The sequence below is a fragment of the Diabrotica undecimpunctata genome, chromosome 10 (genome assembly GCF_040954645.1).
Source record: "Diabrotica undecimpunctata isolate CICGRU chromosome 10, icDiaUnde3, whole genome shotgun sequence".
Taxonomy (NCBI): Eukaryota; Metazoa; Arthropoda; class Insecta; order Coleoptera; family Chrysomelidae; genus Diabrotica; species Diabrotica undecimpunctata.
Window position 1 is genome coordinate 66,496,580 of NC_092812.1, and position 27,949 is coordinate 66,524,528.

At 33.8% G+C, this 27,949-nt stretch overlaps 1 protein-coding gene across 1 annotated transcript in view; it reads right to left on the reverse strand.

The window, feature by feature from the left end:
- Window positions 1–16,186: 16,186 nt before the first annotated feature.
- The window catches only part of NK7.1 (homeobox protein NK7.1), a 682,125-nt gene continuing 670,362 nt past the window's right edge, over window positions 16,187–27,949 (reverse strand). The window contains exon 3 of the mRNA XM_072546446.1: window positions 16,187–16,834. Within this exon, the coding sequence (XP_072402547.1) occupies window positions 16,487–16,834 (348 nt within the window). The 3' untranslated portion in view covers window positions 16,187–16,486. The remainder of the gene's footprint in view (window positions 16,835–27,949) is intronic.

Below are 27,949 nucleotides of genomic sequence, written 5' to 3' on the forward strand. Positions count from 1 at the left end.
TGTCATCTTTATTACCGTACAATGTGCTTTCTTGCGTGCATGTGCTATTACCTTTATCTAATCGTCAGGTACGTAGATATCTTAAAAAAATCTTTTTTGCTTACTTATTACTCCGAAATCTTGGTCACAGGCAAGGTAAGAATGTTCGCTAACTAAAAACTTATGATCAATATTTTCCACCACAATATCAGGATGTGACACAATAAAATCGCAAAGGACAGCCATTTTAATGTTATGGTTCTGCAGTCCGCATTGATCGGAATATAGTATTACATTTTTTGTTGTAACAACATTTTTAAAATAATGCAGTAAACAGGATCCTATTTCTTGAGGTCCTCGTGATGCTTGTGTCTCGTTCCAAACATACATATGAGGTGCATATGAGCACTATTAGTAGCCAAATTATGGACTCCTAAGACGTAAATCCACAACTGGCGTTTATAGTAAGAAATTCCAGTGCTGATAACTGATGTGGGCAACGTACGCATCAAGTCAAATGCAATCACTGTAATTTCTTCAGGAATTTGTTTTGCAAACTCTGCATCTTGTTGCATACCACATCTAGCACGGTCTGCTTTTCGTTGTTGAACCTCTAGTGTTACTTCAAATTCACGTTTTTCGGCTTGAACTGTTAAGAACTTTATTTTATTGTTATACAAATCACATTTTTTGCACGAATCCCTAATTGGTGCATGGAATCCAATATTAAATTGGGTATTAAATATTACTGATGAAGGATGGTTAGCCTACTCTTACATACTATGAAGTATTTATGTGTTGATTAATTTTGGTCTATTCCACAACTTCGTGGGTTAGCCCATTCGTGTTTTCAAATTTTTGTTCTTTTCTATAATGCAAAATCACCTTACTGGCGAGATTTATGTTATAATATATGAAAATGTTGGTTAGACCGGTTTTGCTTTAAAACTTTAGGTCGTTAGAAGTGATTGCAATCTATAACTCAATTATCAACAAAATATTGGTTAGCCCACTCTTGCTCTCATAGCCTCATTTGTAGTAATTCCTCTCAACACATAACTTGCATGACATTTTCTCGTTAATTATGCTGAGTAATTCTTTTTGTTTACTTATGAGCTGAAGTACCTTACCATTGGTAACTTTTTTTATCCAAATTTAGGTATAGGGAACGCTAATTTTAAAAACTACTGATTTCATTTTTACACAAATCATTTTTGAACACCCTGTATTTAGAAATTCGAAGTAAATTCCTGAAAAAACCTTACCTATTTCTTTGTGTGGAAAATTTAAAAAAACTCGAAAAATATAAAAAATCAAAATAAGTTTTGAACTATGTTAAAATGTTTTACACACAAATTTTATATAGAATCTTATGCAGAATCTAAAAATGCAATAATATATAGGATATTTCATTCGAAATACCGAAGTTGTTGATTACTTCCGGTATAACCGGAAATGGCATGTCTATTAAAGTACTTTCTTTAAGTTGGTAATAACTTTTAATTACCATGACCCAATTTTCTACTAATTACATGGAAAACTACTAATATATAGAAAGCTCGTCTTGAAACACCCTGTACTCTTATCAAGTAGTATAAGTGGTATTTAAGGTACACCTTAAAATAAAAGTAAAGATGGCACATGCAATATATCAATATAATCATCATCTATGGCTCGAAAATCCATTGTGGCTCCTGCCCTGCTCTAAGATCCGTCGACATTTTGTTCTGTTTCTGGCGACATGTTGCCATCTTCTGGTTTTTAGTACCCATAAATCGGTCTTAACAACATTCTTCCCTTCTGCCCTGTTGGAAATTTTCCTTCGCCACTGCCTGATGTTCGTGGTTTTAAGATCATCCTCTACATCGTCTATCCATCTTTTACGAGACCTTCTCTTGTCCTATTTGGTTCGGGTTTCCCTCTCTGGATTACTTTTACAGCTCGATTATCTAAACGTTACATCTAATTCATCAAAAAGTTGTTATTCAAAATTATATCTTTTGTGCCTTTCGTCTTTTATAGCTTCAAATATTTTGCAGAATATTTTACGCTCGAATATTCACAAGTCTTTAATCCTTTTACAAAAGTGGAAAAATGGCCCAAATAACTATAATATAAAAGTATGGAGGGACAAAGCAATCCATTATATTAGACATGGGGTAGAAATTAGACACTGTGATGAATACAAGTACCTGGGTATGAAGATAACTCAAGATGGAATACTCGATGCTGCTATAAAAGACAGAAACATACAGGGTAGAAATGCCATATCCATGATGAATGGCATTCTGTGGGACCAAACAATATCTAAAGCGAACAAACAACTCATATACAACACCGTACTTAAAAGTGTAATCACATATGGCAGTGAAGTTTGGCCAATGAAACAAAGAACACAGAAACTGTTACTAGCAACAGAAATGGACTTCTGGAGAAGAGCAACAGGCAAATCAAGAAGAGATCGGATACCAAATGAGAGAATACGAGAAATGATGGGAGTCAAGCATACAATAGTCGATGACATAAAAACAAAACAGTTAATACGGTACGGCCATGTACAGAGAATGCCAGATGACAGAATTCCGAAACAGATTTTGACGTGGACACCACAAGGAAGAAGACAAAGAGGAAGGCCGAGAAGAAGATGGAGAGAGGGAATTGAAAAAGAACTAGAGGAAAGAGAAATCCCTCCAGGCCTATGGTTAAATAAGAATCGCGGTTAGAAGTCGGAAGGCGTCGGAGAACGCTGTGAACCGATAGTAGTAGTAGTAGTATAAAAGTATTAAAGCTTCTGCAGTTTACAATTTCATTGTGTCCAAAATATGTACTCTCAATGGTGTTTTAAGAATATTTCATATGCTTGTAAACTCTTTTAAGGTTATTAAATATTTGAACACTTTTTGGATGACATCACACAGTTTATAACGATAAATTTTTGCAATGTTCTTAATGTTTTATAAAGTTTTATAAAGTTGACGCCTCTTGGGTGATTAGCGACGTTGAATATGCTTGATCAATTTTTATCTATGCTCTCTCGATTTGTCATCAATAGGAGTCTTTTTGTCACCCCTAAGCACTCATTTTCCCCACATGCATTCGTTATTCCTCTTTTTTCTTTAAACTAAAAAAATAGTTCCTTACATTATAGCTGGTGTTATGCCGGTTTTATAGAATATTTTCTAATGCATTTTGAAATAGTTTCATTAGAATCTTCGTTATATAACACACTACTCGCTTTCTTCCACTTCATCTATCCCGCCTTAATTCTACTGAATCCATTTCCCCATTACTCCGTTTATCAATCCTCTTCCATATTTTTACAGTGTGATTAAGTAGATTTATTGTCCTGTAGTTTGTGCATTGGTATATATCTCATTTTTGTTTTGTGTAAACAGTATTAATACTGCTTCTCAATTCATTTGCCATTTAACCGATTTCCATAATTTTATTAAAACCACAGTTCTTAAAATTCTGTTCTTATCCTCGTAACGACATCTCTTATCCAAACGCTGCATTTATAGCTTTAAAAATAGCATGGTCTGAAAGAAAATCCCACTTACTTTTACTGTTGACAAGTGTTGACACTATTGGGATGTGATTCATGTAGAGCCAAAATTTTAAAACATTTATTGTGAGATTTTATTTAGTTCTAGTATTTAGTTAGCGACTTAACGTTTGTAAATTTTTCACAATAACTGTTAATATTTTTTTATAACTATGTTTATTTACAATCTACAGCATTACAGAGTATTAATTACACATGTAACTGTTTTTGGGCGTGAAGGATTAAATGATTCTCACCTTATTCTATTTTGGTTTAGTTTTAAAGTAGGTATTGGGGCTAGTTTCTATCTAGTCTCCTTTTAGCTGGACCATTATAGAATAATTCACTTATAGCGCATTTCCGTGGTACGTTTAATCTGTTACTTCGCAGCTCGATGTATTTCTTCTCTGATGAAAGGAATCTTTAAGTTGTAATGAAATGTTTGATTACTTACATACCATGGTGCATCCACTATCCATAACTGAAATCATTGGACGATATTAAGCGACGTTGGCTTTGCACAACCCCGTACTGGGAGTCTGCAGTACCATATAGGTTTGAATATGGCTTTATATACATAAAAGAATTTTGTTTTGGATGTTGAGTTTTGATTTACGTCCAAGAAGCCAATACATTTGCCGGAATTTTAAGTCGAGCTGTCTTTATTTGGGCTGGATATGTTTTTTCCATGTCAAGATAACGGAGGCCTAGGTAGCTAGCGTCTGTTACTGTTGGTATTTTTACATTGTTCATTCTTATAGGTGGGCATGTGTTGTGGCGGTTGGTAAATGTTATTTGAGTTGATTTTGTTTTCTGTACTTTTTTTCTTTTTTCGCCATTTTGTATTCCAGTCAGTGACTATATCCAGGTGATGTTTCAGGTCTTGTGAGGCTTGTATGGGATCTTCGTTTACAGCTAGTATTACTGCGTCGTCAGCAAACAAGCAATTGTATTGTTAATCTCTGGTTATTGCTAACAGAGGTTGGATTGTTTAAGTAAGAGGAAATAGTTATTGGACAGTGCTATTTTTATTGTGTAAAGTAGGCGTCTATGCCAAACTTTTTCAAACGCTTGTGAGGTATCTAGGATTATATCGTTCCAGTATAGACTATTTTATACTTCATTTATCATTTTTGATTGACTTGTAGCCTAGTGGAGTGATTTTCCCAAAAACCAAACTGATGTTTTTTTAGTAATGTTAGGAATTCATGATTTGCTTATATCCTTTATAGCAACAATCTTTCAAAAAATTTGATTACGGCTGGGAGTAGGCTGATGGGTCAATAAGATTTATTGGGCTCTTGCCTGGCTTAGGGATCATAATGATTTCAACCAATTTCCATATTTTTGGAAAGTATGAAAGGTTAGCGGTTAGCATGCATTTAAATATAACAGTTGACATAGTAATGGTAGTTGTTTCAGTACTTGTGCCGAGATTAAATCATAACCTGGAGCCTATCGTAAGTTGAGTTTGTTTATTTCTTTCTTGACTTCTATAAGAGTAAACCTTTTGATCGGGAGTGACATTTGACATTTTCACTTCATTTTTCATTTGTCACTTCATTAGAGCCTGCTTGCTCGGTTTGAAATACGATTGTAAGATGTTCAGCAAAGACGACAGCTTTTTCTTTGATGGAACGGGCCCATTCGCTATTGGGTTTACGGATGGGAGGGATAGTTGTTTATGGTTTCTTAAGCTTCTTAGTCGCCTTCCATAACGTCTGGTCATTTGCTGTAAGGTTTGTAATGTAATGTTCGAAGCTTTGGCTATTTACGGCTTTGATGACTACTCCAAGTTGTATGCGTAGTCTATTGTATATATTTTGATCTATCTTGTTTCTATATTTTTGCCAGGTTCTCCTCGAATGACTTTTTCAGCGATAAATTGGCGAATGTGTAGGGGAACATTTAATTTTGATGAAGTATTGAACTGTTTGTTTAGATTTGATCCGCAAATTAAGATAAGTGTTTTCTTCTAGGTAGGATTAATTTGCCCAATTGGTGTTTTTTAACGTGAGTCGAGGAGGGGGTGGGTTTTCTATGACTTTGGTGCTCTTTCTCAATGATCGTAGCTGGAATATATTAAACAGTTATTTGTAGACACTGTTTTGCTTATGCCCAATAGATCTGGAAGTTTTCTGGGATCACTAGGCTAGTATATAGGGGTTCCGTTAGTGTGACAATCAGTTGTTGTCGGTCATTGCTTGTAAAATATTTTGTTGTTACCTTAGTTGTTACCTTAGTTTTGTTGTTAATTAGTCTTGAGATCCAGTGTGTGTTTCGCATCCCAGTCTATCTTGGTGAGGTGTGGTTTATGTGGCATAGAGCGAAATATTGAACGTAGTTAGATCGGTAAAGTGGGTTTTAAAGTAATTATTTTCTGCTTATTGTTTAGCAGCCGATTAGCGTTCCATGCAGCTATTCAAAGACCGTTTAAGAATTTCTTTGGTTAATGACTTGTCTTAGTAAGTTTAATATTTATTTTAACTCGCATTATAAGTTGCGAAAACATGTTTTTGAACTCGTTAAAGAACGTTATATGTTGTTTTTCTATATTAGTTTTAGGTTCTGATTCGTAGTTGTTTTGATGTGCTGTCACGTTTGCATATATTCTTTGATCGTTTTGTGGAGTGGTGTTAAGCTGATTTGTTTCATTACGTGCATGTAGGTTGCTGAATGTTGTTCTTTTGGGGCGGTTGGTTTTCTCTTTTTGGCATATTTCTGTTTTCTACTAGTTCCATGTAGACTACACAGCCGTGTTTCTAGGTTTTTTACAAGATTTTTTTTAATGTTGACCATCACATTTGACTCAGTAGTGCGGTTTAGTGCAATTTATTTTACTATGGCCGTGTGCTTGACATCGCATGCATTGGATGATTTGAGTTTATCTTATTTGGTGCCTCGACTGGTATTTTGGTGTGACATAAGAATTATATTTTAAATATATCTTTGTTTTTACTCTTGGGATCAAGGTGTAATAAAGATAATGGTTAATTTGTTTGTATGTCTCGTATCTTAGTTATATTGCGAACTTTATGGCTGGCTTTTTCTAGTTCCACAAGGAAACTAAGTTCCTGTAGCTGGCTGTATACCATGTATCAAAAAAAATTTGTTAAAATCCTTTATAAAAAGTATATAAATTAAAAAACCCAATCGGGCTATATCATGAAGACAAAACGTTTTCGGAAACCATGTTCCATCATTAGTGTCTAGGTGTACATGTTTTGAGCCACTAAATATCTGGGTAAAACCCGTTAAAAGTTATAGGTTACAATTTGTTATAACTCTTAACGGGTTTTTACCCAGATATTTAGTGGCTCAAAACATGTACACCTAGACACTAAAGTTGGAACATGGTTTCCGAAAACGTTTTGTCTTCATGACATAGCCCGATTGGGTTTTTTAATTTATAAATATACCTTTTACAAAGGATTTTAACAAATTTTTTTTCTAGTTCCTTTGTTATATCGGTTGTGGGTATAAAGTGATTATTTTTATTTGGTATGTATGGTGAATGATTTCTTTTTCTCGTAAATGCCTTAGCAGTTTACAATAGATTGTTATGTTGTAATCTTGACCAGTCTTGACGTTTGGCAGCGTTCTGGTATAGTAGGTTTCTTCTTCCACTATTTATGCAAAGTTATCAACCATATCTCTAAATTTTTGACTCCATATATAAATATTGAAGTGAGTCTTGGTATTTTCTGTTATTTTTCCGTTTCAGTTTGTTCAGTGCTCTCGCCGTTTGATAATGCACTGTATTGATTTTGTATTTCTATTGGTGGTGAGCTTGTAAAAGTGGGATCGTTATTTTGTTTTGCAAATTTACGTTTTATGATTTCTTAAAAATGAGTTTTATTTTGTGTTTCTTTATCATCATACGTATTCGCTAGATTTTATATCCGAGTTTTCTTAATGTTTAATTGCAAGTTTTAGCTGTGTGTTTTAGATCTGCTCTACATTAGTTGGGTTGCTTGGTTTGTAGTAAATTGTCGTGGTTGTGATGGAAGAACGAATTTTGTGGAATGTTTGTGCATTTTCGGATTTATATTCTAGGGGCGGATAAAATTGTGGAATTTGGTACATGTTCCTGCTTACCTGCAATTTCTGCTGATATTGCAATAGTCGCTGGTTTTTGTGTACCGTGTGTGTAAATTGGTTATTGTAGAAAACCGAATTTGGTACACCACTGCTACTTCACTATTTATTTTATTAACTAGAATTTTAATAACCAGATTTTTTACTTTTTCTTATCGGTGGTCACTTTTTGCTATCGCTATCATCGGAATACGTCCTTACGTACATTCAAGTGAACACTAATTATATGTTATATTGTTAATACTGAAGAAGGTTTTGGATTTGTTAATATTTTGTTGTCACTTCATTATTATCCGATTTTTCATTGATTGAGGAGTTAAACATTTAATTTTTCGTTCTTTTATTGGTTATCATATTTTTTCTTAGTTATAGGATATTGCCAGCTCAGATTTGTTTTTCCTGTAAAATGGTAGGACAAGGAATTAAAAGACAATTTATATTGAAACAAGTTTTTCATTTGTCCATACGTTAAGTTGGGATGATATGAACAGCAATACAAAATATTTTAAAAACCAGATATAGAAAGGTAGTTAACATCTAAGGAGTTTTATGAAAAATATTTTTCTAACATTTGGTAAATTTGTGCAACTAAAAAGTTGTACTTCTGTGATTACACAATCTCAGCTATCTGAATGAACCATTGTTTTCAGAATAACTTGTTACGTTTTAAAAACATGGATTTTCTTTAAGTACTCTGTAAGTTAAGCTAATATATTGGAGAAATCAGAAACCGCAAAATATTTTTAAAAATAAATATTTGGCAAATTAAAAAAAATTGTTTTTTATTTGTTACTGGAAAACGAGATTCTTCTAATAATTATGATATATAAACAAGATATGGATATGGATTTTCAGTAGAATTTTTTAACATGATATTGTCAGTGTTTTAAGATGTTATCTTGTAATAACTTTAATGTAGGATGTTTAAGGCTATAGTTCATGGTATCCATAAACTAAAATCAATGCTACAAGATTTAAGTCACAAATCGAATCAAATAGGATTAAAAATGAATCTCGACAAAACAAAGATATTAAGCAACAGCCTAGAAAACATCAATATAGAAAAGGTAGAACAATATATATATATATATATATATATATATATATATATATATATATATATATATATATATATATATCTAGAACATGCAATTAAAAACGAAAAGGAAAATAAAACCCTAGAAATTAAAAGAAGAAGGACACAATTGTCATGGGCTGCTTTTGGTAAGTTGAGCTTCATTTTAAAAGACATAAAAATCCCAATACGCTTAAAACGCAAAACCTATGACACTTGTATACTACCAGTTGCAACCATGGTTTGGAAACTATGGCAATAACAAGAAAAATGACAGAACAATTAAGAGTAACTCATCGGGCCATGGAGAGGGCCATGTTAAATATAAGCCTCAGAGACAAAATTCCTAACACCGAAATACGTCGAAGAACTAAAGTAACCGACATAATGGAAAAAATAGCGACATTGAGATGGAAATGGGTAGCACATGTTGCAAGATAAGACACCAACAGATGGTCTCATAAAGTGACATTTTGGACACCTCGAGAAACAAAAAGAAGCGTAGGAAGACCCAAAAAAGACGGATAGACGATATAATAGCTGTAGCTGGAAAGCAGTGGATGAGAATTGCAAAATATAGAAAAGCGTGGAAGCACTTGGAGGAGGCATATGTCCAATAATGGATAAATGAAGGCTGGAGAAGAAGACGAAGTTTAAGGCTATTACATAAAATCAATTTAAACTTGGAATATCTGTCAGACATAATACGTTATATTATAACGATATCATGCAATATGTATTTAATAATACCACTAATCCATCATATCCATTTTTCTTTAATTTAGAGATATTAACGGTTTTTTTTCTTGCCTGTTATGCTGCCTTTAAGCTGTTTAGTTTTCGGACTTGTGAGATATACTTATTTTGCTTGTTGTCGTCATTCTAATAATTTATTGTGTACACGTTTATACTTCGCACCCTCTTATTTATGTTGAATGCCGTGCACATGTTGTATATTGATTTCATTACCCTTTATTTTGTCTATCAGTATTTTTTCCGTCATTCTTAACATTCTTCCTTTCATTTTTTATTGAGCATCTCCGTGTTGTGCCATAGAACAGATAACAGCTTTGTATATTATGTATACAAAGTTTTTCCAGAGAATTCTCGGTTGTATACTTTGTATACAACTGGGAATTCTCTGCAATCAAAATAAAGCTGAAAAATGTAAGTGGGTCAGAAACCACTTTACTCCATTTAAATCTCCAGGGGAGGTTGGTATCTCCAGGGTTCTAAAAAAAGGATTGGACATCTTATTGCCCATTCTAACAAAAATCTTGAGGGTTATATAGTACTAGGTTATATACCGAAGACTTGGATAACTGGAAGGGTAGTTAGTGTACATATACAATAGGACGACAAGACAACGGCCTACCTCAATCCTACAGGCCGATCATCATCAGTACATCATTTCTCTTGAAAAGAATCTAAAAACTATCGATAGACAAATTAAGGAGGGGCCATTGAGGGATCATCCTCTCAATGGCAACCAGCATGCATATCAAGAAGAAAAATCAATAGAAACAACTCTGGACGAAGTAGTTCAGTACCAAATTTTCTTTCAGCATAATCCAAAAGGATATCGGCTACCGTATGTAATTGGATCAAAGCAATGCTGGAAAATAAACTGATTCTAAATGACTTGCAATAAGATTCTAGCCAAAACAACTAAGGGGGAGGGCTTTCTTTTCTTCTGTGGTTACTCATGGTTGATTGCTTTGTTTTCGCTCCTTGACGCACAGGAGGTAAAAGTACAAGCCTATGCGGATGATCTAGTAATTGTGATAACAGGAAAATATGCTAATATGTTCTATCCAGCACACTCCAAAAAACATTTAATATCGTTACTAAGTGGTGCGACAGAAAAAATCACTGTCAAACCTAATAAAACAGTAATAATCAGTTTCACAAGGGCACGGAACCTAGATTACATCTGGATGCCCACTCTATATGTAGAAACTGTCGAATGAGCCAAGTCAGAACAAATATCTAGGAGTAGTTCAAGATAAGCGACACATGGAACGCCCATTTGGTAAGAATGACCAAGAAAGCAAAGCTTTCCCTTTGGATATATCGAAGAATATGTGTGAACACAGGGGGCTTGAAACCGAACCAGATATACCAGCTAAATATAGCTATATTCATTCAGGTCTATGATTACGTATGGCGCACTAATATGGTGGTCTAAATGCCAACAGAAGACCACCAAAGAGAAATTAAATAAGTTTCAACGACAAGCATGCTTAACCGGGAGCGAGGTCAACTTCCCCAACCACAAGGAACTATAATAAATTTATAAAAATGATGTCTAATATCCACGTGACATTAAAGGCACTTGACTCTAAGTTAGTTTTAAACTATCTTCAGAATCGGATCGGAAAAAGTAACAAAGTTTAGTCTGGGTGCTTGGGCATACTGGTATTGAAGAGACAGAAAAAGTGGACCTATTTGCCAGGGAAGGGACAAAAAAAAATGTAATAGGCCTAAAACCTGCCACTAACATAGCAAAAAGCACAGACAAAATATCAGTATCTGACTAGTTGAAACAGCTGAAACGTAACCACTGGTTCGAACAATTGGGTCTTAAATACTCTAAGGCTTTTAGACATGAACCTTCAAAGAAGGGATCCAAAGGTCTACTAGATCTGAATAGGAGATCTACTGCGCGTTGCAGTAGGTCTCCTAACATGGCATGGCCTTAAGGGCCTCATGAACAAAATCAGACTGGCATAAAGTGTAAATTGCAGATTCTGTCAGGCTGATAGCGAGACGCCGGAACACATTAAAGTCATAATAAATAGTCTGTTGGCTATGCGAAAGGGACAACTTCAACCAATAGAAATTTCAGATCGAGTGGAAAGGTGGTAAAGCGCCCACTTGTAAAGTGAACTTAACCTAGGGCAAATCATGAGAGAAGTAATTTATAAACTATCCCGGCACAGTAACTATGTGGTTTGATATTTAGTTTAGACTCGGAATATTGACATCAAACTCTGTAATGCTCTACGAGTACCCTAAAACCTCATTCTGATGATAACGTTATAACGATAACTGAACTTTCAATATTTGATCTTCAATTTTTAACTTTTCAAAAGCTTTCAATTAAATAACACAAATAACTTTGACAAGAACATGGAAAAAGCTATTGAGTTAATTGTGATATCAGAAACAAACCGCTGTACATAAAAGTGAAGAGGAATCACTGTTACCAATAAAGATAATCCTAGCTCTATATTTTAACTGAAAATAAAATCGCAGTCAGTGTGATTGACGAGGCACAGTATTCGAATGATGAAAAAAAAAAAAAGATATAAGAAAGATTACTCAAGCTCAAATTGATCAAAGTAAAATACCAAATAAATTTTGTGATATTCAATAACAATGCTTTACGAATGCCAAAAGAAAGAAACGTCCTAAGACTTCTACAAGCAGAACGGGAAGGCAAGAAGAGACAGATCACGAAGGAAGTGGTTGAGGCCGTACGTTTTTCTTCAGTTAAATACTGTCGAAGGTGCACTAAACATGAAAACTGATTTTAATTTATCTACTGTTGTTGAATAGAATTACTGGATATTAGTGACTGTCAATATAAACAAACAACACAGTTTATTGGGGTTGCAGTCAAAAAATTGGCCGGGATGTTAATGAAACACTCTTATGACTTTTTGTCTAGCTTTCGGAATGGTTTTATTCCTTTTTCAAGACACTGTAATAAGAAAAAAAATGTAAATATTTATAAAATATCTCAAATCTTCAGTGCAACTTACTAGTCGTTGAGATTATTTATAAAAGCATAGACACTCAACATTAATAACACACACATAAAATATAAAATAGTGGACAAAATACATTTTAAAATTCTTTAAAATTTAGGTACAGATAGTAAAAATTTTGTTGGTCATCTTTTACTGGTGTGTTTTAACTCTGGCACATAGAGAACAAAAAGAAAAAATCCTATGATTAAAAAGTAATTAGGTGTACTTAATATTATATTTCTTTTTAAGAAATACTAGAGGCCCATCTTAGATGATTTTAATTTTTAAACCTGTCTTAATGGTATGCAATATGTTATGCATATAAGTGTAATTTGTGTGGGTACGGGTAATTTAGGTACAGATAGTAAAAATTTTGTTGGTCATCTTTTACTGGTGTGTTTTAACTCTGGCACATAGAGAACAAAAAGAAAAAATCCTATGATTAAAAAGTAATTAGGTGTACTTAGTATTATATTTCTTTTTAAGAAATACTAGAGGCCCATCTTAGGTGATTTTAATTTTTAAACCTGTCTTAATGGTATGCAACATGTTATGCATATAAGTGTAATTTGTGTGGGTACGGGTAAAGTAGATATTAATTTTATTTTGGATGTTTTTCCAGTAAGTAACAATAAATGTTGCTCAGTTTATCTATGTCTGACTTTTTATTGATGCAAGATGTACTAGATTTTATGGAACACGTTTCCAAGAAAACACGTTTTGAATGGTTCTTTTTCTTTGCCAAAATACAGCAATCCTCGAAATTAAATTTTCTGACTGCAACCCTAATAAACTGTGTTGTTTGTACATATATATATATATATATATATATATATATATATATATATATATATATATATATATATATATATATATATGTATATTCAACGACAATCGAAGAAAAATGTAAATAAATCAACAGAAAAAAGAAAAAACGAATTTTTTTCAAAAACTAAATAACACGATGGACATAAGCCAGGAGATTCATAACATTAAATTAAATATTAATTTCATGTTTATGTGTATATATATTTTGTTGAACTTAATTTATGTTTAAAGCTGTTTTTTATTTGATATACTGCACATACATACGTAATAACTGTACACTCAATGTCGTAAATACAGTAGTTACCTCACTTTAATTAACAAATTAAATCTTTATGAGAGTTGTTTATTAAATAATGGACTTTTATTAAAATGGACAAACACATTGCCCCTAATAGTACGTTAAAATGAAGTACTAATGTATATTATTTTATATTATAATGATTTTTATCATCGAAATAATTTTTATTCATTCATGAACTTATCGGTATTTTCTTTTGAGCAACTTCGTTCAAAATAAATAAACAAATCCCGCTATATTCTACTGAGCAATTTGAGATGATCTATTTTTTTTTCTTTGAATTTGCGGCCAATCTAATTGCTTTAATAAATTCCTCAGACTAATAGAGGAGGATCTAGTTACAGATCTCGAAACTAATTGACAAAATATACATCATCATAACTGGCTTGACAACACTTTCTGGGTGTTGATCTGTTCCAGGACTCTTCCCCATTCTGATGTTTCGTTCTTTTTTTCTCATTTATTTTATTTTTATGGTTGTTATCATTTTCTAGTTGTTCGATGTATCTCAGCTTCGGTTTTTCGCTTACTCTTTGTCCTACTGGCATTGTGTTGCTTACGTTTACATGAATAAAAGATGTATAATCAGGCAATTGGTTGAATGACCGACTATAACAATAAACGGCTTCTGAAAAAAATGTTACAAACTTCAAGATATGGTCTTATATCAAAATTTTAGCGCATTTGAAACAGAAGTATTAAACTAAATTAGCTCAAAGCCTGGGTTAATAACAATGATAAAAAACAGAACGTTTGAATGGGACATGTCATGAGAGGTAGTATATACTGGATTAACTGAAAGATATAAGGAAATAGAAGAATTGATAGAAAGAAATATTCATGGCTACCTAACCTGGCTTAATCAGTAGATAAGTTGTTACATACCGCACAAGATCGGGATAAATGCCAGGAATTTTTAAGGAGACCAACTCCAAATCTGGGCACGGTATTTAAAGATGGAGAAAAATATGAAGTTCTAATAAGAATGAGGTGACCAATTCTTACAAATGTGTGAGGAATAAAGATAACGGAGCTCTATTCATTTATAATAAACAGATTTGGCAGACGAAATAATTACTTTTGACATTTAGAATGGATAGGAGCAGGGGCGTTATATTTTAGAAAACCTCTTGGTTAGTCACGTCTATTTTTTTATTATTCTTAAGTCTTTTCATATTTCTGGTACCTTTATTATTGGTACCAGTCTGGTACCAGTTATATTTAAAAAAAATATGGTGTCTACGGGGATCGCAGCCGATCCGTCCGTCTGGATAATATCGATCAGCAAATAAAAAATGAAATGAGTCATGCACGTGATCACTTACGTATATCGTATTGTTTAGCTCTCGCTGTGACTTATACCAAGACGCGTATCAGTAGCGGAGAAAGGTATTTAGTTTTCTCAGAGTTATAAGTACATTGTGTGTTAGAAGTATACCAGTATCTTTGAGTTTAATGATATATTGTTTTTTTTAAATAGTGTTTACTTCAATAAACACGGAAGAAGCTAGTACTAGTAGGGAGAGTATAAATTTGAAAAGCTCTCGAAATAGTCCTTTTTCACTGTATGCTTGGTTTAACGGTATATCGGGGCCATTCGCCTCCTCAAGCTTTTCCTTAAAATATTCTGTTTATCTTCTTAGCTTTTCTTACTGATTTGTCAATATATTACGCTGCTTATCTCTTCACATCTTTTATTTGAATTCTTGTCTACTTTTGTTCAGTTTCTGGTAAAATTTTTTTGTCTCTGTTGACTAAGTTCTTGTATTTCTTGAAGTTCTTTGTTCATATTGAGCTGTATTATCCTTCCTGTTCTTTACCAAAACAAGTTAAACGTTTACTTTGTATACCAGTTCTTTCTTTGGTGGAATTTTCAGTGTTTTTATTGACGCTTGTATGTTTCGTTGCGGAGTTCCAGCTATCGTTGATTTAGCTGGTAATTCAGCTGTAGATTTATTCATTTATCGTCATATTTATTTGTCTGTGTAAACACATTTCCACACTATTCAATACTTCGATATTTAATAGACTAACTGGGTTATTTTGACATTCAAGAGAATTTAATTTTTCTCAAAAAAAAACTTCGAATTTTGATAATTGCCTTTCGCTCTCTTTATTCTCGACTACGTAAAATTGCAGGAAAGATTGTATGTGTAACAATCCATGAAAACTTATTTTATAAACTAGATCTAATGTATTATTTTTAATATTATAAGCGGAAATATAATATTCTATTGTTTCAATGTAAAGCGAACAGCAAGGAAACATATTTCCTTACTCGCGCCAATGATTGAATTCAAAATTTCCGAGAATTCATGATTGTCACGTGATTTCGGATATTTCATTTCTTGTTTGCTAGAGTATACTACCTAGTCACTGAGCTATGGGTTTCACTTAACGGCATAAGGATGTAGAAGGTACAGAGAAACAACTACGTTTAAGATCCATGGATTCATCTAGTACAATCATTATAGCTCTACAATAAAAAACTATCTTTACCGATCATGAATATCGGTTATTAATATCCCACAAGATATGGAAAAACATAGAGTTAAGGGGAACTATACCGGAAGTCTTTTTATGGAAAAACGTCAAAAAAGCTCTTCTGCTTATTCAAAATTCTTATGAGTGGAATATTTTTATACATATTATTGTTAAACAATGTAACGATAAAGAAATAAATGCCCACACATCTTCAGGTTCCTTAAAATGTTTGAACTTATCAACCCTGTATTTGTGTAAATTTTACTCCAGATTACCTACTACAATATTAAATCCGCTCTGTAAGTTCTCAGTTTTCTGATAACCCGTTTAAAGCAAAAACCTTTGCGTAACTCTTTTTCTGAAAACAATGGAATCAATATCTATGAAAAGGAATAAAAGACACATAAGTTCACATTTAAACACTCTTAGGACTGCTCTTGACTAACAAACGTAGAATTGAATGGAACGTCTCTCGTGGTTATCTGATTCGGTTGATTCGGTAATTGGGGACTGGGCGAGGGAGGGTGGTTTGCCGTGAGTATATCTTTGAAGTTTTTATCTGAAGAATAATCCACGATGGCGGACGCTATCGAACTCTTCGTATCGCTCTCGATGCTGGAGTTTGAACTTTGGCTATGGGTCATGCTGTGCTTCGTTCGTGAGCGAAGCTCTTCTGGCTTTGAACTGACGTTCTTGTGCTCGGCAGCCTCAATGTTTGACACATTATCATTCTTTTTCCACTTTGTTCTTCGGTTTTGGAACCATATTTTCACCTGCAACAAAAATAAACTCCTTAAAAAAAGTAAAGGTTACATTTAGGACAAATAAAAAATTAAATTTTTTCTATAGAAATTATTTTTATATGACGTATTAAAGGCATTTTTATATGGCTATTAATACTATAAACGAGATTTTTAAATTTACTATAATTTCAATCATTACATATTAATCCATAAAAAAGTGTTTTTAATATTACCACATCAAAAGAAACATACTATTGTTATTTTAAACTGTCAAAAATATTGTCGTTTTTATTGCTCTCCTAAATAACTTAATTTTGGGTGTTTTTTCGTAGATATTGCAGATTAATTTCAGCAGTTGTATTTTCCTCTTTGTAATCATTGTAGTAATTCAGTATACTGGGTTTAAAGTGCCGACTTTATAAAAGGGCGCTAAAAACAATGGCAAAGGAAACACACCAGATGGTAAAAAAATAATGGATACTTTGAATAATATGGAGCTAGAGGAGGAATTAAAAATAAATCCTATCCAGTTTGAATACAGGTCAAAATTTACAAGTTGTACAGGTAACAAAAAACAGAAAAAAATTCCGATCACTCAGGTAAGTGATCATATCGATAACGAATCAGTTTTCACATCCTAAAAATAAGTATTACCAAGAAGATCAAGGACGTATTTTAGAATAATGAGCTGGTAAAGGAGTGTCTTTTAAGTGCCAAAATATACCAAAGCAAATAATCATGGAGAAAATGATTTATCAAATAAAACCATATATACTGAGAGTACTATAATATGTAAACTGTCTGAGATATTGTCATAATACAACATAATGTAGAGAACAGAAAAGATGCGGAAAATGCGGACAAAAACGTAATTCTTAAGTATGTATTTTGACAATATGTATTTTAAGCATGCTCAGAAAGCATTTTATAGAATTGAGAAATTCCAATGTAGAAAATCAAACTAAATCGTACCTAAGCCAAGAAGTAATTCAGTTTCCGAATTTTTAGGAAAATCAATTTTCAATGCCAGATAGTCATAACACTAATCCTGGATGGATTTGAGACACTACAAACTTCCTTAAGAGCCTTTTGCCACTGAATAAATCTAGAACATTATCAAAGAGCTTCGTAACTGGAAATCTCCTGGACCAGATGGAGTTTAAAACTTCTGTTTTGGAGTGTTCATGAGCTTTTATTCAAATTATTTAATGATGTTTTTTCTAATCTGTAGTAAATACTACAATTTCTTACTCAGAGAACCACTAATTTATTATCTAAGGATCAAAATAACACCCAAGATCCCACCAAGGACCGCCCAATTACTTGTCTTCCAATTTTATACAAATTTGTCAACCCTGTGTTGGTTCTGACTAGGGATAAACCCGATAGGTTGTATATGGATGATTTAAAATTAATGGCTTCCGGATCAGATGCTAAAAATTGTAGAAATTTTTTCAAATGATATCATTGAGCACTTTGGACTAGACAAGTACCATCTTCTAAATATACTCAGAAGAAAGGTTCAACCCGGAGGATTCTATATGCAAGATAGTCAAAACATCGAGGTAATGGGTAAGAGTGATATGTACAAATATCTCGGAGTAAAGCAAGCGCAAAAAATTTACTATAAACAAATCAAAACCGAACTAACTTTAAAATTAATACGAAAAGTAAAACAGTTAAATCGGTCATATCTTAATAGTAAAAATGTGTTTAAGGCATTAAATACATACGACTGTTCCGCGCTTAGAGAACACTTCTCAAAAAGGCATAAAACATCATCCACGCAGTGCAGTAGAAGAAATAACCTTACCGCAGCATCTAGGAGGAAGAGCATAGGTGAGCAACTGGGTAAACAGGTTGCTAATCTGAGAAATTTTAGATGCAGGCTGAGACATCTACTTTACATTGGGCAGTTTGCGCAATAAACTACTCAATGAGACACAACACCGCTTAGACTGAGGGAACAATAAATACGCATAAACCACCTGTCTAAGCAAGAAAAAATGAGCACCTGGATGAGTAAACCTTCGAATGGTTGACATTCGACGCTGTATTGGCGACAAGAATATGTCGCCAATACAGCGTCGAACTATTGGTTGACATCACGAAAGATGTTTCTCGAGACAGAGATTTTCCTACACCCTATTCAGGATCAGATTATATCAACCGAAATATATTGTCAAAGACTCTCAGGTCCAAAACGACAAATGTCTATATGGATGTCAAGTTCAATAAATAAACCATACAATATCTTACGGGGTAGTTACCAGCCAGGCGTTTGTTGGTACTGATTATAAAGAACGCTATGACTCCGTAGGAAATATTCACCAAGAACTAGCTAACAAACTGGGACTTCTTCAAATCGACCATGTCCTTTATTATCAGTACATCCCTGACATAATGCTTAAAAACTACAAGCTATATTGGAATCACGCTGCGCTCATAGACCAACCAGAGGCACATAATAACTGGATCTCATACTAGTTAATAAACTTACTAGGTAAACACTAATAGATGTGGCGTAACCTAACAATAATAATCTGCATGGTAAATAACAACGAAAAGATCACCAAGTTAAAAGGTTTGGAAATACAAATAAGAAGGCACTGGAAAATGGAAAGTGCTCAGACAATACCTATTATTCTCACTACTCCTGGACTCATTTTGAAGAACCTCCTCGAGAACATACTCGTAAAACAGCTGAGCCTTAATGAATATTTTTGGCGAAGTACCAAGTCACCTAGGAGCTGATAACACGAAAAGAGCCCTACGTGAGCTCAATCCTTTTGATACCATAGATATCTCGAATTAGCGAATTTTTCCCTTAGAGGAAGTGTGAGCCGTATTGCTAAAACTTGATTATAATAATAAAACTAACTATAGTGATGATTATGGTATCAATATATCCAGAATACAATGAGATCTTAAAAAATAGGATTGAAGAAAGAGTAGAAGAAACATTTTCTTCCAAAATGAACCAATTCATCTCAATTGCCATAGGCTGGTAGTCTACGCCACAAAAGTCAGTCAGTCTTCTATACGGTGTTAGTTCCGACTATTGTTTTTTAGTTTTTTTATTATTCTACAACTACTGTAAAAAAAATTAGAATGAACAAGGTCAAGGGCATGGAAATAAACGGCAGGTAGATAGTTCAGAAGTATGTATGTTTTATGTGTCGTGTCGACTGTATGATTGTAATTTAATTTTACTTTTATTTTCTCTCCCAGGCCCTTTTGATAAATAACTTCTGGTAGAGTCGTTCCATTGGGATTCCTATTTGAAATAATTGGGTTGGGAAGCTATTACTATCAAACATTGATTGAGATAAATAAGTGATCAGAAAAGTTAATTAGCAAATGTGTTTAAATATAAATGCTGCTTATGAATTAAATAGATATTGGCGTTATTATGGAAAATTATATTTGATTCTTTAAACAAAGCCATAGCAGTAGCAGCAGCCACATCAATATGTTAATGTCAATTAGAAGGCAAATGCCGCCTAGCACAATACCACCGTCAGCCGACATAATATACGAGTGGATAATAATTTGGTATAATAATTAGCGCAACCGGAATATAGAAGCGTGGCCAGGGGTAGACCGTCAATAATTCAGCGCGGGCAATCAGTAGATTCACAGTCTTTGTTTATTTTTTTATTATTTCAGAAGAGCAATATTTTTTATATTACGCGTAATTAATAAAATAGCAAAGTTCAGTGGGCTTCAATAAGCTTTATACGATTTTAAACGTATTTTAACTAACCGAAATTAACGATAATATACTAAAAACGCGAAGTTAATAATATGCTTTAAACAAATTTATGTCTTTGAACTATTTATGAAATTGGTATTTGAATTGACTTTATATTAAATCACAAAAATATTCAGTTTAAAAGTTAGGTTAGGTTAGGGTTCAATATGAGTGGGCGCTTTCACAAGTCTATTGTGGCTCATCCCCAGGTTAAAGTTGTCCCTGCAGCTCAGCCTTTTTAACAAAGTCTATTATGACCTTAGATGACACTGCTACAAAGTCGTAGGACTCGAGTTGCTAATGCTCAAATGTATTGAACCTTATCCTATCCAGCCCTGTCACCAGCCTGACAGAATCTGCAATTTTACACTCTCTGCCAGTCCGAGTTCGTCCATGTGGCCATAGTGCCATGTTAGGAGACCTACGGCAATGCGCAGATCACTCCTATTGAGATCTAGTAGATCTTTGGATCTCTTTGAAGGTTCACGTCTAAAAGCCTTTGAGTGTTTAAGACCCACTTGTTCGTACCAGTGTTTATTTGTTCCATCCAGTACGATAATGGCTGTGCTTCATGCTATGCCAACGACAAGTTCTAGGTGTATGAATGTTTCTTTTGCCCGTTTTCTGTCAAGTAGGTACGTTTTATAGTTACCTTCAATACCAGTATGCCATTTATGCCTTCAATTCCTGGTCATGAGAAATAATTTTTTTTATAAATTTGTCCCTGCAGAGTTCCTTGTGATTAGTTCCTGTAGGTACTTGTATAGCATAGATTTTTGCTTGGAAGGAAGTCTTTCACTAAAGCTTAGCGTTGGCTTCCCTCCGTATACCCTAGCTCCAACTCCTTCATCGATTTTAAAGCCGTCTGTATACTTTTTTTTCGATTTCTATTCGTTCCTTCCTGGAAATAGAACGTTAAACGGCTTTTCGAAATTATATTTAGGTGCATTGCATCTGGTACTATTTTCAGCCCTGGATTATTTTTTATTTATCTCTCCAGATTTGATTCTGGTATCCTTTGCTCTGCTTCCTGGCATCTTATTCGCCTTTTGTATACTTCTGCCTTGGCGTCCGTCTCCATCCATATATGTAATGGAGAGAGGTCAAGCATGGTCTCCATGGAGGTGGCTGGGGTAGTCGACATCGCTCCTGTGATGATTCATCATGCTTATCGTTAAAGCTTATTCGTGCTTATTTATATTATTAGTGCGCGATACGTAATAATAGGTCTGACTAGTCATATATAGCCAATACATCTGTTTGGGTTTCAAACTCCATGTTTTCCCACATATCTTCCAACATGTCCAAAGGGGCAGCTTTGCTTTGTTAGTTATTCTTAGCAAATGTAAGCCACTTATCTAGAATTACTCCTAGATATTCGCCTTTTTGACAGTTTCTCCATACAAAGCGAGGATCCAGGTGGTGTCTAGGTTTCGGCTCCTTATGAAACACTACCACTGTTTTACTAGGATTTGCAGAGTTTTTCCCTATTCCACACCTAGTAAGGATTTTTAATATAATTTGGACTGTACTGGATAGAACATTACCATATTCTTCTTTTACCATAATTACTAAATCATCCACATAGGCCTGCACTTCTACCCCCTGTACGTCAAGAAGCTAAACCTAGTTATCACCCAACCCACAAGGGGGAATGCTTTCTCCCTTCCGGTGGGCATCCCTTAGCTATTTTGGTTAGAATCTCCTTTCCTTGCAGGTAGCGGATATCCCTTTTGTCAAATCAAATCGATCGTAAAGTTTGGGTTCCAGCTCTTCTTAACAGTTGTTTCTTCACATAATGACTCAGTAGATTACGCAACGTACACGTATTCAATGCTTAGTTCTGTATATATAATTCGTAATATATTTATGGACAATTTTATTTTTATGGACAATTACAACTCTTGATTCTTGTCTGATCAAGGCCGAACGATTAAAGTAAATGCTTATTCAACAATCGTAATGTAAGTCTTCATCAATCAAAATCAACCTTGTGCATGCACCAAAACTTACAAATCACTTACGACTATAATTGAGTTTCCTCATAAAAACATAGTAAAATATTAAAAAGTAATTCCTTATTTTACTTTTTCTGCATAAAGAGAGCCTTCTTCCTCTTTTCCTTTTTTGTTTGAAAGTACGCATCTATGATTCATCTATTGTTACATGTGGAAAAACTCATATTTATTGCACAGCTCACGCAACTTAGAATGGCCGAGAAAATTTTTAAATCTGTTCTTCATAGTTTCATGAAAAACTCCAACATTTGAATAATTTGAATAACTAGGGCATTCAGCATGATTTATCACAGTGTCAGAATACCACCTCTTAAGTATTACTTCTCGAGGAACAAAGTCCGAATAATATTTTGATTTTAGCCAACAAACAAAATTTTTATTTTTCCTTTGCTTCGAAAATTTAGAAAACAGATATTATATTTCTAATATTCCATTCTTTTAAGGACTCACGATGTTTATAAAGCATAAAATTTATTTATAATACCTAATACTGTGAATATTAAAGTGCTATACTTTTTTAGTATCATATACATTACGCAGTTGTTAGGCGGAATTGCATGTACAAAATTATTCTAAAAATGATTAAAATTGTTTTCCTCCCATGTCCCCGTTAGCAGCGCTCCTGGCTGTAGGGGTGGTAATTGATCAATAGTGCATCATCAAGGGATGCCAGTTTTGAACAGCCCTTGGAGTGTTTATCACTCGTTATGCATCGCTTGCATTACTAATGTCGTTTAAGTATTGATTTGATTCATGCGTTCATCCCAATGTTTGTTTATTAAATAGCAATTTAGGCATATTAATTACGAAAATTGTTTAACCTCTTTATATAATACGCATTATTTGACGATCCGTTTTCAACTGCACCAATGACCATTAAAAAAAAACAAATACATGTATACAACTACTATTATTGAAGCAAACAATCATTACAGTCATGCATAAAGTGTAAATTATTTTTAGTTACAGAATTACTAACCATTTCTTGGTATGGTAAGGTTGAATTCTTTTTAATTTTACATTAATCAGTAATCGGGACATACAATTCTGTAAGCTCAGATGATGACTACAAAACTCTACGACTCTACAAACACGTGAAGGAAACAAGCTCTCCTTGTTACCTTCACAACTCTGCTTCTTTTTTATTTTGAGATTTGCCTGTTTTTTGTCTTGATTACTGGATATTTTCCTATTAATCTACTGTCCATGAGTATACCCAAGTATTTTGTGTATTATTCTAAACAATCTAAATATAGGATAATCTATAATTTAACTTAATTTACTTAATATGTAGAATCTTCTTTCAGTATAAAATATCCTTTCATTACTTCAAAAATTTTTGAAACCCCAATATCCAAAACCAAAGAAATAGTTAATTATCACTCACGATTGTTCGAACAATATGTGTTACTATATTTAGCCACCACTACCGCTATATAAACATTTTTTAGTAAATCTACCGATTTAAATACGGTAAGAAATTGTAACCCTCATTAAACGAGAAAAATTACTATAAGAAAATTGCGAAGGTGCTGCTCAAATTAATATGAGTAATGTATTTACTTATTGCTGTTTTCCCAATACCTTTAATAACCTTTCAGTTTGTAAAATTACCAGCCCTAAAATTTCATCCGAATTACAACAGTAGCACCAATAAAATTGCTCATGCCAATGAGCCCGTTAGTCAAGTTTAAAAATGTTTTAGTCAATTTATAATTAATATGACAAATTTACTACCATTGTAAGCAAAAGTTCTGATGTCAATATTATTATTTTCTTTTTGCCATCCTTCCCAGTAAAAATACTACTTCAACTATATGTATATGTAAATCTTAACAATATTTTGCTTATCATCCAGCCTTTATCAAGTTCACTGCTGGATATAGGCCTTCCTTAAACTCCTCTATTCTTTACGGTTTTGTACTCTTTGTTGCCAATATTTGGTGATACGCCTGATGTCGTCAGCCCAATGTGTAGGTGGTCTTCCTCTACTACATTTGTCTGCTCTTGGCTTCCAATTTGTAATTTTCCTCGTCTATCGTGAGTCGTGCATTTTCGTACATGACTTGCCAAGTTCCATTTCAGTTCCGCTGTGCGTTCCACAACATCAGCAATACTCGTCCTTCTTCGCAGATATTCATTCAAATAAGTACCCGCGGATCAACTGAGGATATGACACAGGTCAGCATTAGTGGCCCGTGGCTGAGGATTATAATTCTTGACAGGTGCGGTACCACAAAGTCGCAGGCGCCAATCAAGTTGAATTAACCGGGCATTGATATTGCGACTTACCAACCCGTCTGGCAGGCGTGGTGTATTAATGCCAATATACCCCTTAAAATTGCGATTTTGGTTATAACCACTGAAGTCGTAATATTTAACGTGCATTCAATAAAATCATGTTAGAATTATTGATTAATTTAAATTCAGTAATCGTAATACAAAATAACTGTGTGTCACTCAAACAAAAAAATATCAGAGCCGAACTAATTACTTTAGGATTTATTGATCAAACAATATTATTGTCATTATTCGTCCCTCGTAAAGATTGCAAGCCAAAGACAATCCCGCTTTGTCGAAATAGTGGTTAGAACTCCCCATTTTTCTTTTAAAAGTGGCTTCAAGTGATGTCAAACCGTTTGAAGTTCTTCCGGTAACGGAACAATCGCTGATTTCCAGATTTTTAAAGAAAATAAAATTTCATAAAAGAAAAACGTTCGCCTCTATAGGACAATCACAAAAGTTCAGCAAAAAGTATCCAGACAATTAATTTGTGAAAGTTAACCAATCAAAAATTTGATTTGCAGCATTTATTTGTATTTAAAACATTAATATTTTTTTTTCAATTTCTCCTTAAGTACAGAATAATCCAGCTCATCTATCAGTACTAATTACCCACAAAATATGAATGGTACTGGAAAATTAAACCTAATATCATGTTTTTTATTCTAATTTTAAACTGTCCCAAATTTTCAAATAACTTTTAAAGTATCCGTCTGTCAGAATAAAAAAAGCATGATACAAGATAATAAATTCTAAAAAGGCTTTGTTTTCCTGAAATATATTTTCCAAGTGTTGGTGTTTATTGATTCCTTGAAATTGATATCCAAGCAGTTTTTACTGTTTAGGCCTTTTGTGTTTTTGTAAGGAGTTCGATGGAATAGGATTCAAGGAAATCTTTCGGTCGAATACGTAAAAACTATATCATTTAAAGCAAATGGTATACAAAAAGTGCAGTTTAAAATACAATCATTAATTTAAATTGATGCTGTTCTCTTCCTTTTAAATGACTCATTCTTCTGATTTTTTTATCCAAGTAACTGCCAAAACAGGCCATCGTTAGATCCAAAAGAGCCATTTTCTAAACGATTGTTAAGTGCATTAATATCCTCTTTTTTAACCTGTTCCTCGTTAGTTTCCCAGCAGGAGTCGAACAATTTCCAATACAGTAAACTCCCTCTTAACCGGTCACCTCGGGACCAGAGCCTGGCCGGTTGACCAAATGGCCGTTAATTCGATGTGCAGGCATTTTCATAAGAAAAAATTTTCATAATATCAAACGCATGTACAGGAAGATGTATATTAATAAATATGACGGAGTATACAGTTGAAAAATACTATTTATTTCTATGTATAGTCCTTGATTTTCTTTGTAGGCTTGAAAATGGCCTTTACATTGGCTTTTTTAAGTATTCGCCCAATTCTGTTTGTTACCCCCGATATATAGGACAAAAACGCTTTGTCTATACATGCTGTTTCTTCGTCCCTTCTTCTAGAAACGTTGTTAATCGCTTTATCTATCGCTCGTTTTATTTAATCTCGCTACAGTTGGTGTCCGGTGTAGGATAATTGATTTATTTAAAAAATAAATTCAGCAGTGACTTTTAAAAAAGATATTTGAACTTTTAAAAAGTATTGTTTGTCGGGAATATCTTCTTAGTTTGGTAGTGATCTTTGTACTAAAGAACATTTAAAAAAGTACGTATGTGCCTGACCAAAGATGCTGCTAGTAGAACTTTCAGTAAAACAGTTGCGTGAGCAACTAGAAGAACGCGATGAAGACTGCAGCGGTTTCAAGAAGATACTCCAAGAACGACTGAAGACTGTTCTCGGCAATAATGGAGACAACCCAGAGACATTACAGTTTCAATCAGCAGAAAAAGCAGTTTTAACGAAAATAATTGATGGAAAATTTGATGAAATTTGAAAAATGATAATCAATTTGAAAACGTCTCGCAAATGATTGAAGAATCTTCTAGAAACAATGATGATAAATTGGAGAATGTTTCCAAAAGATTCGATGAAACGTCTCAAATTATTAAAGAAGTAGCTAGACAAAACGATGAGAAACTCGAAAATGTTTCTAGAAGATTCGATAAAGTAAGTAGTCAGAACAATGAGAAATTTAAAGAAGTTTCAAGAACATTCGATAAGATACAGAAAAATGTAAACGACAAGATAGAAGACGTAGAAGGGCAGCTCAAACAATTAGAGACCATGATAACTAACACGAAAGTGCTACCAGTTAATACAGTGTCTATAGATCCAGTAGTGAAAGAAGAATCGCCTAGAGACGAAACGACACATCATATGAGATTTAAATTGCCACCATTTGATGGAAAGTCTTCTTGGTCCATATACCTTAGACAATTTGTAGCTATTGCGACAGCCAATCATTGGACAGAACAAGAAAAAGCTGTTTCCTGACTGCTGCTTTACGAGGTGATGCTGCGGATATCCTAAGATCGATTCTTAAGGATAAAGAAAAATTTTACCAGACCTTGTTCACTCGACTATACAAACGTTACGAAGATGCCCATCTACAACAAGTCTACAATACGCAACTAAGAAGTAGAATTCAAGCAAGTGAAATTGTGCAAGAGTTTGAAGCAGATGTTGCTCGTATAGTGCGATTAGCTTATCCAGAGGCACCAGACAACATATTGGAAGAAATTGCTTTAGATACCTTCATCAATGGGTTGAGAGACAGTGAACTACAGAAAGCTTTACGACTAGCAAGGCCTAATGTTTTAGATGAAGCGCTTGCCATTGACTTGGAATACGAGACAGCTAGTCGAGCTTCACGGAGCTATCAAGTACGAACCTCTGAAGAGAGCGACGAACAAAACGATAAACGTCTGGAGGAAATCGTATGGAAAGTAGTTCGTAACATGATGCCGAAGAGACGCGAAACCAGATGTTGGAATGGTGGCGACATAGGTTACATTCGCCGTAAATTGCAAGAAAATAATACAACAGTCAGAAAGCTAGAACAAATCAAACACAGGGCTGGAAAAAGTCATTTAAATGCTGATGCTCAGTCAATATAGCCATACAGTGCAAATTGTAACCACTGTCTTAAATTAGAAGAAC